This window comes from Megachile rotundata, chromosome 2 (assembly GCF_050947335.1).
Source record: "Megachile rotundata isolate GNS110a chromosome 2, iyMegRotu1, whole genome shotgun sequence".
NCBI classification, from domain to species: Eukaryota; Metazoa; Arthropoda; class Insecta; order Hymenoptera; family Megachilidae; genus Megachile; species Megachile rotundata.
The window spans coordinates 16,003,178-16,018,061 of record NC_134984.1 but is presented as its reverse complement, the minus strand read 5'-3'; the positions used below and the strand labels follow the sequence as shown (position 1 = coordinate 16,018,061).

Here is a 14,884-nt window from a genome sequence, read left to right as displayed (position 1 = left end):
CTTTGTAATAACTTGTTTGTGTGTTTAATAATAAGGGTTGTTCTGGGACTATGTGAAATTGGAAAGTAAATTGTGTGAGTATAAATAACACGAACGTGTGTATTTTTGAAATACGGTGGTAAGAGTGTAATGAACTTTGCAGTAATTAATGTACAAATATAACAGGGGTAGTTTGGAATGACAGAATGATGATAAATAATTGAGGAAGTAAGCTATATTGAGTGAGAACGTGTATGATTTAAAAATAAACTGAAAGCTTCAAGTTCTATGAGACTTAAAGGTATATTTATTGAATCTAATAAACTTTGTGTTAATTAGTTAATTAAATCAGGAGAGTAGTTTTAATCGATACTCTAAGCGAAATTAAATGAGTGAAATTTGAAAAATAAATCTGACTTCAGAAAATTTCTTTTTAAATAAAGTAATGACGAAGGTTAAACTGAAGTTCCAGCGACAAGATTATTTAGTGATGAAGTAAAATCGAAGAAGCGACTTAATTCAATTTGAGCCGTGATCAAGAAAATTCAAGGTCGCCGTTATTGAATTTACTTGCTAATCATACCTTAATCCCTCGACTTAATTAACTTCATCACCAATGAAATGATCTTGAAAAATTTTTACCCAATGAAATGATCTTGAAAAATAAAATTAATAAAATCGATAATGCAATGAGTTCTTGAAAGCATATAATTTACTAAATAACAAGTTGTTAATTGAAATAAATAAAACAAAATTATATTTAACTAAATCAATTTATTTATAATAATAAAGTAACAGTTTGTATAATTATTTGATATTTAAATATCAATGAAGAAAAGATACAGTTGGAGAAAGTTAGTGGAAAGCATCAACGATGGCGCTCACGTTATGTCTGATGAAGCACAGTTCATACTACTAGTGCCCTATATGGCGGGAAGTTTAAATCGAAAATCGTACGATACAAACCCACACAAATGTAATTATTATGTTATTGAATAAATGTAATTAAATGTAGGATTCTCGATTAAGACAAACACTAAATATTGTATTTTATAATAATTATTACTAATCTATTTCCTTTGAAATGGTAATCTTGAAATAATATTTTGAATTAATTTTTATAAAATCCTTTTAGCTGTTTTCTGCAATTAATGGTCGAAATAGTTTATTATTTAATTTGACTTAAGTGAGATTTCCAATATATTAATTTTCCGTAACTTTTGGTAGAACTTCAGGAGTAATAAACTTTCACTCACCAGTTTGAGTACTGCTATCGAAAAATGTACTTGATGTTTCAACAGTCATCGTTGCAAATGTTCCGTCCGTAATTTGTGCAGAACTATCCCTTCGTCCTCTATATCTTTGAACCTGAACAAAAATTGAACACAATAATTTACTGCTTAATTTCATTTTTTCCAAATCTTGCTTCACAATTTTATAATTTTATGAGTAACATCTAAATATACCAATATCTAATAACTTATAATTATAACTGCAAATTTATGACTTTTACTTGTGTCTCTAAATTTCAAATTTATAAGTTCAAATATTTTCATGAACTTTTAAATTATAAATTCATAAAATTCAAAATTAAAATCATAAAATGTAAGAAATACCAAACTTGAGAACCTAAATCTTCAAAGTTGCAAATTTATAAAAATTTGTGAATTTGCAAAATGTTAATGGAACCAACCGTTTCGTCGCTTTGAGAGCTCTGTCTCCGAAAATTTCGACACCTAATCATTTCCTCGGCAGTGCTCTGCCGTCGAAAACCTCGCGCTATGAAAATCTCATCCGTGGTCGACTGTCTTCTTATCGCGGGGGCGTGCGCGCAAGGAGAGGGACTCGGATCCCTCGAGGAACAGGAAGAACTATCTGGTGACCTGAAACATCAAATTTTTTTATGTCATTTTTTATAGTGTCATTGACAATTCTAGACTTTGACAAAATACTATAATCTTGGATTTTGACAAAGTATTGCAATCTGAGATTTTAACAAAATATTATAATCTTGAATCTTAACAAAATACTATAATTTTAAATTGTAACAAAACACTATAATCTTGAATTTTAACAAAATACCATAATCTTAGACTTCAAAAAAATTCCCTCAAATTATTTTACAAACTTTCCTTCCGTCGCGAACTACTTCCGAAACATTCATCTCCAAAGAGAACGACATTACCGACGCTAAAAATCGATAAAATGGCGGTACCTGGGAGGTGACCGACCAGCCATCGACGTGGACTGCCTTCTCAGCTGAGATTTCCGTTGCCTGATAGGACTAATATCCCTCTTATCGACCGTCCTGTCCGGACTCAGATGGCTCCTGGAATCGCGTCGTTTCGGATAGGAGGCAGAGTCAGGACTCAACGAATCCCTGCGAGCCTTGCGTCCTTCGAACATTCAACAAAATCTCACTATTTTTCGAACCATGCTTAAACAATATTATTCACATTCTACACATTTTCGTCAACGAAACATACATTTTTCTGAACAAAACATACACATTTTTCTGAACGAGACATACTACACTTAATGTCTCAGACATTTCTGTCGACCAAACACACAAAAGTTGATTTAAGAAACAGAAGAGAAAAATAGAAAGACAGGAAGTGGAGAGAGAGTGAATTGCGAATGAAGATAGACGTTGCTTATTTTCATATTTTCTTAGGGGATGTACATTCAGGGCGCAGTTGTAATTGTATTTGTAATTACAATCGTGGTTTATTTAATGCATGAAGTTTAATGGAGGTTGAAGTTTGTGATTGTACCTCCTTCATCAGGATCTGGTGACAGTGTTGGCTGACTTCCTCGCCGGCCTGTGGGTGGCATCGATTCGTCTATGGCAGCCGCTTGTCGTGTTAATCTCGAAAATTTATTTGGCGACGCCTCCTTTCCTTTGTAGTAACACTGCAACAAATTTTCTCATGTTAATCACATGATATACATTCAAATATACAGTATAGTTTGTATACTTTGATAGATACATGTTTTGTTTAGGTAATGTAGGTTTGGGTTATCAATCTTCGGTGGTCATTTTTCATTCTTTTAGATTTTTGTAAATTACTGGTAGATTATATTTATAGCATTTTTAAAGCATTTTTAGAACATTTTTTGACTCTTTATGTGACATTCAGAGAATGTTCTTAGAGCATCTTAGAACACTTATAGAACATCTTAGAACATGTATGGAGCATCTTAGAACATCTTAGAGCGTGTAGGGCATTTTAGAGCATCTTAGAGTGTTCTTATGGTACTTGAACGACATTCACAAAATATTTTAAAGAACGTTCTTTTGAACTACGTTCTTAGAATAGTCTTAGAACATTCTTAGAACATTAGGACACTTGAGCATCTTAACACATGTGGAGCATCTTAACACATATGGAGCATCTTAGAGCACATGTGGGGCATATGGGGAGCATCTTAGAGCATTCTTACAGTATCTGAAGAACATTCATTCAACATTCTTAGAATAGTCTTAGAACATTCTTAGAACATTAGGACACTTGAGCATCTTAACACATGTAGAGCATATGTGGAGCATATATGGAGCATCTTAAAGCATTCTTACAGTATCTGAAGAACATTCATTCAACATTCTTAGAATAGTCTTAGAACATTCTTAGAACATTAGGACACTTGAGCATCTTAACACATGTGGAGCATCTCAACACATATGGAGCATCTTAGAGCACATGTGGAGCATATGTGGAGCATCTTAGAGCATTCTTACAGTACCTGAAGAACATTCATGAATTATTTTGAACGTCCTTAGAACGTTCTTAGAATATCCTCATAACATTCTTAGAACATTCTTAAAACTTGTAGAGCTTCTTAAAGTGCATATGAAGAATCTTAGACCACTTATAAAGCATCTTAGAAAGCTTGTAGGTCATCTTAGAGCACCTGTGGAGCATCTTAGACAATTCTTACAATATTTCAAAACCATTCATACATTTTAAAGGAGACAAACTAAACTTGCAATAACTCTGCAACTTTATACACCACAGTCTCCCAGAAAGACCGCCCACCCTCCAACAGCAACTCATCATCAAAACTTGCAATATATCAAGAGTCCACCCACAACTTTCTCGAGATCTCACCTGAGTGGTAGAGTCCCTCCTAGTCGTAAGCAACGGATGAGTCGGTGTGTTCACATTCGGCGAACCAACCGGACTAGAGCTACCGGAAGTAGAGGTTCCAGGAAGAGGAAGGTTACTAGCAGCTGTCGGCGATACAGACGGCGGTGTCACCGACGACATCACGATGGTAGGAGGAGTGATAGATGTCTCTAAAGTAAGATTCTTAGTTTCGGAAGTGGTTTTCGTGTCCACGGTCAACGTGGTGGACGTCGTGACCGTGGTTGTTGTCGTGGTCGTAGACGTTTTGGAATCGGTGGTAGTCGTGATCATTATCTTTCCATCGATTTGCGGTGTGGTTGTTGTTGTTGTTGTAGTGGTTGGTGTAACCGTCTTCGTGTCCACCGTTTTTGCTTCGATGCTGCTCGATCGATCACTCTTATCCATCGAGTTACGGGTTTCGAGGTGATCTCTGAAACAATAGTGTTCTTTGTTCGGAAGCGTTCTCTGCATGAAATCTCTTCGGGGACGGACATTTATTGATGCTTTATCGATACTTGTAGCTTACAAAATGTCGGACAAGATTTTGTAAGATAGATGTTAATATTTTATGGGTAAAGATAGTTTTTGTAAATGAGATACTTTTTGGGTGAATTATTAATTATTTTTTTTTTCGAACAAAATATTATTGTTTTATCAAATACTTCTTGTGGTTGAAGTATTAAAATTTTACAAGTTTTATTTTACATTTTTAATTGTTCTTAGAAGAAAAAAAATTCCTCACAGAATATTACGAGGTTAAATTTAAGAGCTATCAATTTTTAGTTATTTCTAACAATTACACAATTAAACTACTTTGAGTAATATGTTACGCTTTGAATACGCATGTAACAATTAGCAGTGTAATACAAAACGAAACCAATTCACCGCATCCAAAATGCAACAGAATCTCTCCTAAAATTAACAAGATTAAACCCCTTCAGTACTAATTAACCGCAATCAAGAACATATCGCTATTACAATCGGAATTAGAGATTCGAATTGAATCATTTACCTAACAGCATTGCTGGCTGTGCTGTCGGTGCTGGAGGCGCTCGGTCTTTGATCGTTCCTGTAATATTTTGTGGGCGTCACGCCGCTACCACTATCCACCGATTGTTGCGATTGTCTACGTCTATGATGACGGCAATTATGTTTCCGTTCTCCGGGACTTGGAGTCTGTCCAGCGATCACGGAATCCCGCCGAGATCTGGCGCTCTCGCTGGAACCTCGGCGAGAGTTCCTCGATTCTCCCGAATCTGCAACAAATTTTGTTACATGAAGTAGTCATTTTTACATGGAATTCAAGTCCAAAAATTATGAAATGATTTCTATAATTTTTCTCAAAGTTCTGAAATTTTAGATTCCCTTTCTGAAATTGAAAAGTTGAAGAAATGAAAACTTGATTGAGAACTGACAATTTGTTTAAAGTTCTCTAATTATCCAGACTCTAAGTAATTGCTAATTTTCTACATACATGTGTGCATATTAAACTTATATTTGTTTGCTAAATATCGTACCGTAAATTAAATCAAAATTTCCGAGGAAACGTACGAAACACTGCCACGTACGAACAAATTATTACAGGGTCTAAAAGTTCGGTCGGTCGAACAACTTCCTCCACAAATCACGTCAGAAGCACACTTTTACTGTCTTGCCACGTTCAACTTTATTACGATATGACAAATACAAATTAAACGTGATTCTTTTTACTTAAAGAGCAGTGAAAAACAATTTAACAAAATTTTTGTTAATCTCAAATTACCACAGAGTTATTGATATTGATATTTTTTAAAAAATGAACTTCAAAAAATTAGACAAATTAACATAGATGTTACTTGAATTTCGTGTAGCTTACAGTACAAGATATGAGGTTCATAAAACATACATATAAGGTTAAGTATAAACATACATGATACATATGAACATATGTATAAGGTTAAGTATAAACATACATGATACATATGAACATATAAGGTTAAGTATGACCATATATGTTACATATGAACATACAAGCTTAAGTATGAACACATATGTTACATATGAACATACAAGCTTATGTATGAACACATATGTTACATATGAACATACAAGCTTATGTATGAACACATATGTTACATATGAACATACAAACTTAAGTATGAGCACATATGTTACATATGAACATACAAGGTTAAGTATGAACATATATGTTACATATGAACATACAAGCTTAAGTATGAACATATATGTTACATATGAACATACAAGCTTAAGTATGAACACATATGTTACATATGAACATACAAGCTTAAGTATGAACACATATGTTACATATGAACATACAAGGTTAAGTATGAACATATATGTTACATATGAACATACAAGCTTAAGTATGAACATACATGTTACATATGAACATATAAACTTAACTATAAACATATAAGGTTTAAAAACGTACCTCTACGAGGGGTAGGTGAAATAACCGTAGGAGGTGGTTGAGCCTGAGGAGTCGCATCTTTCTTTCCCCACAACTTAGCGATATCATTCTTAAAATCGCTAATAGCGGAGTCTCTCCTCGATTTCGTCGACGCCTGACTTCTTATTCCGCTGTCCACCGAACTCTCCCGTCTTTTCCGCAGCCTTTCAAGATGGCTGGCGTCCGTCGTGGTCTGCCTGGACCATGGTAACGATTTCGCGATATCGGCTAACGTTTCCCGACGACATAATTTGTTCCCGCGACTGCTCTTTCCGGATGTACCACCGCCGCCCCATTCCCTTAATATATCCGTCAGCTGAGCTAAACTGGACCGTCGACGGCGTTGATTTGTCGGCGACGATTCCTGGGGCTCGTTAGGCGGCGATGTGGGTGTGATTTGTGTTGCTGAGTCGCGTCTTCCTGTTCCTGTGAGAGTTCTTTTTTTATGAATATTGCAGAGAAAAATATATGGGAGAGAGTATAATAACTAGGAGAATTTTGTGGTTGATACAACAATAAGTCAAGGTTTACAAGGTTTATTAAGTTTCATAAGTAGTTGTTGAGTTGAAAATTTTGGTTTGAAAATGTCTTTGACAAAGATTTTTAGTTGGATAGTAAGAGTTCTTTTTTTAAATTAGTGGGTGAACTTAAGTTTCTAGACTTAGTCTTCTAAGATCAAGAATAAAATAATAACAAATTTCCCCTCCACATTTACCCTCGACCTTCATTATCTACAATCCATGACTTTATTCCAAATGTACCTCAGCTACTACCCCTTGAAAGTTTATCCACCAGTACACTGTCCACCTGAACACCCTACATATGTAGATATCATCAACCCAGTAGTTGGTTTATGAGCAGGTTGACCCAGGTGTTTAAAAGAGCTAGGAGTCCAATTAGTCAGAACATAAAAATGACCACCTAGTCCCATATATTTTCAGTGATAGAACTTGACTCGAGCAGCACATCTATTACATCAAAAACAAATCCTCAAACGTCTCCTATACATCGTAATTCTTATTTGCTAAAATCTAACGCTGCAATCCTTGAAGTGTAACCTTGAAATCACTATGGAGATAGAGTCTCCTTTAAGTCAACTAATGATAGAGATGAGTACTTACCCAAACGTTGCCTGAGAGTCGACTCCTCGACCTGTTCCCTCATAAGATCGTCCCAGCCATTGCCTCCTTGCCATTCCAAGCCGACCTGATGGCTCAGGATCGGCAGGTTACACACGAAGCAGATCGCTGTCATGGTCCTGAAATCCAAACGCTTGGTCTCGGCTTGAGCAGACGATTACGAGCCGCCGATCTGTCATCGGCCAATAGATAAACAGATTGTGTGACTCAATTCGAAAAAGGGTGCAACGTGTCAACGATCAATTTAGGTGAATCGAGGCCATGCCAACAGAACACTCGAAAAGTCAAACGCACACTCGATCGAAGTCGTGGTTTCTTCGCTACCTTTTCTACAGATTCCAACTCTACTGGTTTTCCATGCTTTGCCAGTTGCTAAACGCACTTGGATAATGGAAGTACGATCGTGTGTTGAAGCTTCTTCGGTTCACTTTCTAATAGACTACATACTGCGGTTAGGATACTACTTTCTTTTTGTACGGGAAGCTGATACTTTCTCAAAACATAAAATGTCTGAATAAAAATTGATGTCCTTTAACGTTGTCTAAAGTGAATTCATTAAATGAAACTGATTTTCAATCTTGAAAAATGTACACATATGTTCATTAATAAATTTCAATCTTGAAAAATATACACATATGTTCATTAATAAAATTCAACCTTGAGAAGTGTACACATATGTTCATTAATAAAATTCAACCTTGAAAAATGTACACATATGTTCATTAATAAAGTTCAACCTTGAAAAATGTGCACATATGTTCATTAATAAATTTCATCCTTGAAAAATGTGCACATATGTTCATTAATAAATTTCAACCTTGAAAAATGTACACATATGTTCATTAATATATATCAACCTTGAAAAATGTACACATATGTTCATTAATAAATTTCAACTTTGAGAAGTGTACACATATGTTCATTAATAAATTTCAATCTTGAGAAGTGTACACATATGTTCATTAATAAAATTCAATCTTGTAAAATGTACACATATGTTCATTAATAAATTTCAACCTTGAGAAGTGTACACATATGTTCATTAATAAATTTCAATCTTGAGAAATGTACACATATGTTCATTAATAAATTTCAACCTTGTGAAGTGTACACATATGTTCATTAATAAATTTCAACCTTGAGAAGTGTACACATATGTTCATTAATAAATTTCAATCTTGAGAAATGTACACATATGTTCATTAATAAATTTCAACCTTGTGAAGTGTACACATATGTTCATTAATAAATTTCAATCTTGAGAAGTGTACACATATGTTCATTAATAAAATTCAATCTTGTAAAATGTACACATATGTTCATTAATAAATTTCAACCTTAAAAAATGTACACATATGTTCATTAATAAATTTCAACCTTAAAAAATGTACACATATGTTCATTAATAAATTTCAACCTTGAAAAATGTACACGATGTTCATTAATAAACTTCAACCTTTAATAATGCATACAGATGTTCATTAATAAAGAATGTATAAATATATTCATTAATAAACTTCAACTTTAAAGAATATATAAAAATGTTCATTAATAATCTTCAACCTTGAAAGACATACAAATATTGATCACCAAACATGAAACAAAAATGGAACAGAGAGTATACACACCTTAGAATGTATCAGATTTTGATCAGCTTCCCGTACAATCGAGACTACCGTTCGACAGCGTGTGGTAGTTCTACCATTCGCGTCACAAGTACAAGTGGTAAAGCGGAAGCGGATATCAGACGTAGTAGGAGCGTGTAAATTCGCAAGCTCCTGGCTGTCGAGCTTTCGACGCTACGAAACCACGCTTCTCTACGTCCACCCACACCCACCCACTCGCATGGTGCGTGGGTGTGACGAGAAACGCTCAGAAACGATAGTAAACGATCGGTAAATGGAGCAACGTTTCGCACATTATATGTATATATATGTATGTATACATATACATACATGTGTATACTAGAGGCACAGAGAACGCAGGTGTGGCTACAGAGAATTGACGAAATCAGAGTTACAAAAGCGTGGATGCAGCGAGACAATTGGATCGTTCTACTATGTACAGGGTGATATCAACAAATTATTCCTTTTAATTGCAATTAGAAAGTTTAGTGGAAGTCGGTGAATGTGTATTCAATTTTAAATTACTTGTTTTTAAAGAATATTAACTGATATTAATTTTTATGTAATTGACAAGGAGATATATGTGATGAGAATATGTGAGGATATTATATTTGACAACAGTGTATGCTTGACAATATAATTACTGAAAGATGTAATTTTATTTGACAACGTTGTAATTGTATTCAACAGGTAATTATATGTGACAATGTAATTATATTTAACAACAGTGTAATACATGCCCGTGCATTTAAAATGCATATGCACACACATGTCTGACCTTGTAAGGACAGTGAAACGTGTCATATTAAAATTTTTGACTGAGATGGTACATTTTTCTAGACATGTATTGATTCTTCCTAGTATTCTGTTTAAAAAAGCAGAGAGGTACAACATCAAAAATATCAGTAGTTCTCAAGATATTTTAAAGTGAACAGTAAGGGTGAAATCTTGTGAACTGATGATTTTTTTCATACCGTACCTCAATACTCTTTTAAACAGAATTTAATAATATGAACCATTCACCTATTTCCTCTAAGTAATTTTAATTGCAATTAGAAAGTGTGATTTGTTGAAACTGACCACTCTGTACAGGTGTACTCAAAAACAGGCTGTGGTAGTACAATGTCAGAAACGGATTACGAAGTTGGTTAGAAATGTGGAAGACATTTTTTATTATTGTCCTTTTCATTCAAATCAAGTTTCATCATTTTCCTAATTTTCATTCGATAATTTAAGTAACGTAGAATAAAAATATAAAATAAATCTTCAATATTTCCAACCCCGTTTCAGACAAGTATCCTGCCACACCCTGCGTTAACTATCACAAAACTATGAATACCAAACGAAAAACGAACGGAAGAAAGAAACAAAGCAAGAAAGATAGATCATAGAGTGTTAGAAGTATATCGCGTGTCTGTCCTCATAGTATTCAACGCATAATAAAAAACTCTGAAAAACTGTTCTCAGAATATAAGGCAAATAGAATCTGATCAGATGTTTCGACCTGTAATGTCGAAGTCTGGGGTTCTGCAACGACATCGCATGGCAAGGGCCTGGCCGACCTGCAAAAGATACACACACACACTATGTTTTCTTCCTTTCACCCCCGGCCAAATATGGAGGGTGGTTTACTCGAAATGGAGAGAATTTCGATGATGCAGCCTGAAAATCTCATCCACTCATAATCCCGTGAGCTCCGAATCGATTCGATCCGCAACACCCCCTCTTTTTCTAAATAAAACCATTTCAACGATAATTCAGTACACGATTTAATTCCTTTGATTTAATTAGCCTAACCTTAACGGGGACTTAAACCCCCTGGAGCAAGAATATATTTTCAACCCCCTGGAGAATTTTAGCGAAGAGTGTTTGCGAAATTCAATGCAAACGATTAAGGGTTTGATTTCGATGACGCTGTTTCTTGATGAACCTGAAGAGACGAGGAGAAACAACGAGCGATCAAACGCAATTATTTTACTGTTTACTGCTTTTTTATAGGAATTATATTTGGAATATACAGTGGAGTTGAAATTCGAATGCATATTTTATTAATGAGTCGAGGTATTCTGCGAAGTTAATCAGCTAAGAAGATAATAGTCAGTGCTTTTGTTCGAGGAACAATTTTCGAGAAGTATGCCTAGACTGCTATTAGTAGATTGCTCTGTAAGTAGATTAAACTTTGAATGCACCGTTTATTAATTAGATGTTTGGTAAGAACATTTTAATTCTGAAAATATTCATTTGTATGAATTTATATAATTAGCAATTTTGTAATTTATTATTGCAATTATATTTACAATATTTTTATTTGAATTTATTATTCAACTATTTATATATATTTTTTTTAATTGTTTGTAATTTTTGAACGTTATTCTACAAGTTTATTTTGAATAATTTTTATGTAAATTATTATAGTATGAGTTTGTACAATTAGCAATTTTATAATTCATTATTGCTATTTTATTTGCAATTTTTTTATTTGAATTTATTATTTAACTATGTATATATACTATTTTTAATTGTTTATAATTTTTGAACGTTATTTTACAAGTTTGTTTTGAATAATTTTTATGTAAATTATTGTAGTATGAATTTATAAAATTAGCAATTTTGTAATTTATTATTGCAATTATATTTGCAATTTTTTTATATGAATTTACTATTTAACTATGTATACATATTATTCATAATTTTTTAACATTATTATACAAATTTATTTTGAATAACTTTTACATAAATTATTATAGTATGAAATTATACAATTAGCAATATTATTGCAATTATTTTAACAATTTTTTTATTTGAATTTATTATTTAACTATGTATACATGTTATTCATAATTTGTGAACATTATTTTACAAGTTTATTTTGAATAACTTTTACATAAATTATTATACTGACATTGATAATAAATTTAGCAATTTGATCGCATTTTAAAAATATTCTTAAAGTCCCAAACCATAAATAAAGCTTGAAACGTAAAAATTATGTGAATTAAAACGAAATTGCGAAAGACATAAAATGTGATAATCTAGGTGATAATTTGTGAACGCCATTTTATTCTCCTCATGCCTCGTGTATATTTCCCGGTCGTAATTGCAAATTTCATTAATCATATTCAGCTCATTTCATTAATCGTATTTATTCATGCCATAGAAATCGCCTGATTTCCAACTATATCGTAACTCGTAGCGGATTCCCGGGCATAAAACACGGATATTTACCCCAAAAACCGCAGCGGCGATATTCGATCATCAAACGCAAAGCTATTTCATGAAAATCAACATCTAATATTCCGTTTCAAATATCGACAATGCAAATACAGCGGTGAAATAAACATAAAACGCTAATGTTACGTTTCTACGTCCATTACGCAGCGCGTACCAATCGAAATGAACAATTTCTATCGAGGGATTATCGATCGTTGCTTAACAATATCCATTATCCGTTGTTTATATTCGCCTGAAATTGGCTGACGTTTTGAGAATTACTGCCGTGTAAACAATTATTTCGATGATTGTGTTGAATGATTAAATATTAACTATTGCACGGGGCCGCCATTTTGTTCTCATTTCTTTGTAACCTCAGGTTATGTCGATTACCGCTCGAATTTAATTGATGTATTAATTTTTAATTGCGATGATTACACATTGCAGAAGTAATTTAATTTGGACGCGAGGAAAATGTAATTTGGAGAATTTAATTTTGACGGTAATAATTATTGTGAAATGAAGGTAGTTGAAATAGGTTAGGTTGGGTTAAATGGTGGTAGTCTTTTGGGATATTATTTTTTGCGGTAATAATAGTTATTAGATGGAGGAGGGTCAAAGTGAATTTAATACAAAGTTAATTATTTTATTTCTCAAGTTTTGGTGACAGTAATTTCGAAGCTAAGGGTGGTAATCCCTAGATCCCGAAATCCTTAGATCCCAAATCCTTAAATCCTAAAATCCCTAGATCCCAACCTTCTTAGATCTCAAAATTCCCTAGGTTCCAACCTTCCTAGATTCCAACCTCTCTAGATCCCAAAATTTCCCAGATCCCAATCATCCTAGATTCAAATTTTTCTAGATCTCAACCTTTCTAAATCCCAAAATTACCTAGATTCCAACCTTTTTAGATCCCAAAATTCCCTATATCCCAACCTACGTAGATCTCAACCTTTCTAGATTCAAATTTTTCTAGACACCAAAACTCCCTAGATCTCAACCTTTCTAGATCCCGAAATTCTCTAGATCCCAACCTTCCTAGATTCCAACCTTTGTAGACCCCAAAATTTCCTAGATCCCAACCTTCCTAGATTCCAACCTTTCTAGATCCCAAAATTCCCTAGATCCCAACCTTCCTAGATTCAAATTTTTCTAGACCCCAAAACTCCCTAGATCTCAACCTTTCTAGATCCCGAAATTCTCTAGATTCCAACCTTGATAAATTCCAACCTTTCTAGACCCCAAAATTTCCTAGATCCAAACATTTCTAGATCCCAAACTTCCCTAGATCTCAACCTTCCTAGATTCCAGCCTTTCTAGGTCCCAAAATTCCCTAGATCCCAACCTCCCTAGATTCCAACCTTCCTAGATCCCTAAATTCCCTAGATTTCAACCTTCCTAGATCTCAAAATTCCTAGACCCCAAATCCCTAGGTTCCCGAAGCTCCTAGATCTCGAAATTATATTAATTTTAACTTTGTCCAATTTTTTATTTTTTGCAATAATTTTGAAATTAAAAATACTACAAAATAATTTGACTATACAATTAAATTTCTCACTCAATTTTTTATCCTAATAAGTACAAAATTATTCAAAAATCGGTATTCAAACTTCATAATAAATGAATTCCTACAAAATAATAAATTATTAAGAATTCAAAATTATTTAACACTCACAGAATTAATAATGAAATTAAATTAACAATAAACCTGCTAATTATATTAAACACAGTTTCAACGAATTATTATTATAATTAAATACGTTATCACGGTAATTTAATCAAAATGCTTTCTGACGATATGAGATGATCTCGAACGTAAGCGACCATGAAGACCTGTTCCCGAGGGAAAACGGTGAGTTGGCCAATTTTAAATCCATTCGTATGTTAATACGATCGCTCATTAACGCGGAAGGGACTGCCACATGGGGTAACTGGGGATAATAATAATTGACGTGCAAGAAAGACGAGCGCTGCAGTTTAGGAACTTTTAGAGTTCGTGAAATACATTTTGAAATTAAACGTCACTGGAAGCTCCGCGTTTAGAAAGTTTCATCGCGCTTAACGACGAAACGAGCAAAGTTGTTCAAAGGGAACTTTCAACAGCTTCGAATCGAGTTTTCGAAAAATTATTTGTCATTCGATGAATCAAGTTTTAAATTTTATTTGATTCAAATATAAATTGTTTCCTTATGGAAACTTCTCACTAATAAAGTTGATCTTTATGTAGATACAATACAAAGGAGGTACAATAGTGATAAAAAATTAAACTTTCTTGAAACATTTTAGACTTGATGAATTATAGAAAATTTAAATATACGTTTGCAATTAATAAAATTTATAGTAACTCAC

At 33.6% G+C, this 14,884-nt stretch overlaps 1 protein-coding gene across 4 annotated transcripts in view; it reads right to left on the bottom strand.

Moving 5' to 3' along the window:
* The window catches only part of rsh (Rap GTPase activating protein radish), a 178,394-nt gene that overhangs the window by 33,414 nt on the left and 130,096 nt on the right, over positions 1–14,884 (bottom strand). For 2 of the 4 annotated variants that reach the window (XM_076542047.1, XM_076542049.1), the window contains 8 exons: positions 7,683–7,819; positions 6,544–6,987; positions 5,119–5,362; positions 4,089–4,536; positions 2,754–2,892; positions 2,195–2,375; positions 1,673–1,862; positions 1,236–1,347 (listed from right to left, as the gene is read on the bottom strand). In XM_076542047.1, the coding sequence (XP_076398162.1) occupies positions 1,236–1,347; positions 1,673–1,862; positions 2,195–2,375; positions 2,754–2,892; positions 4,089–4,536; positions 5,119–5,362; positions 6,544–6,987; positions 7,683–7,819 (1,895 nt within the window). Of the gene's footprint in view, positions 1–1,235; positions 1,348–1,672; positions 1,863–2,194; positions 2,376–2,753; positions 2,893–4,088; positions 4,537–5,118; positions 5,363–6,543; positions 6,988–7,682; positions 7,873–10,829; positions 10,888–14,884 lie in introns of all 4 variants that reach the window. The other 2 variants (XM_076542046.1, XM_076542048.1) reach the window with 2 other exon arrangements.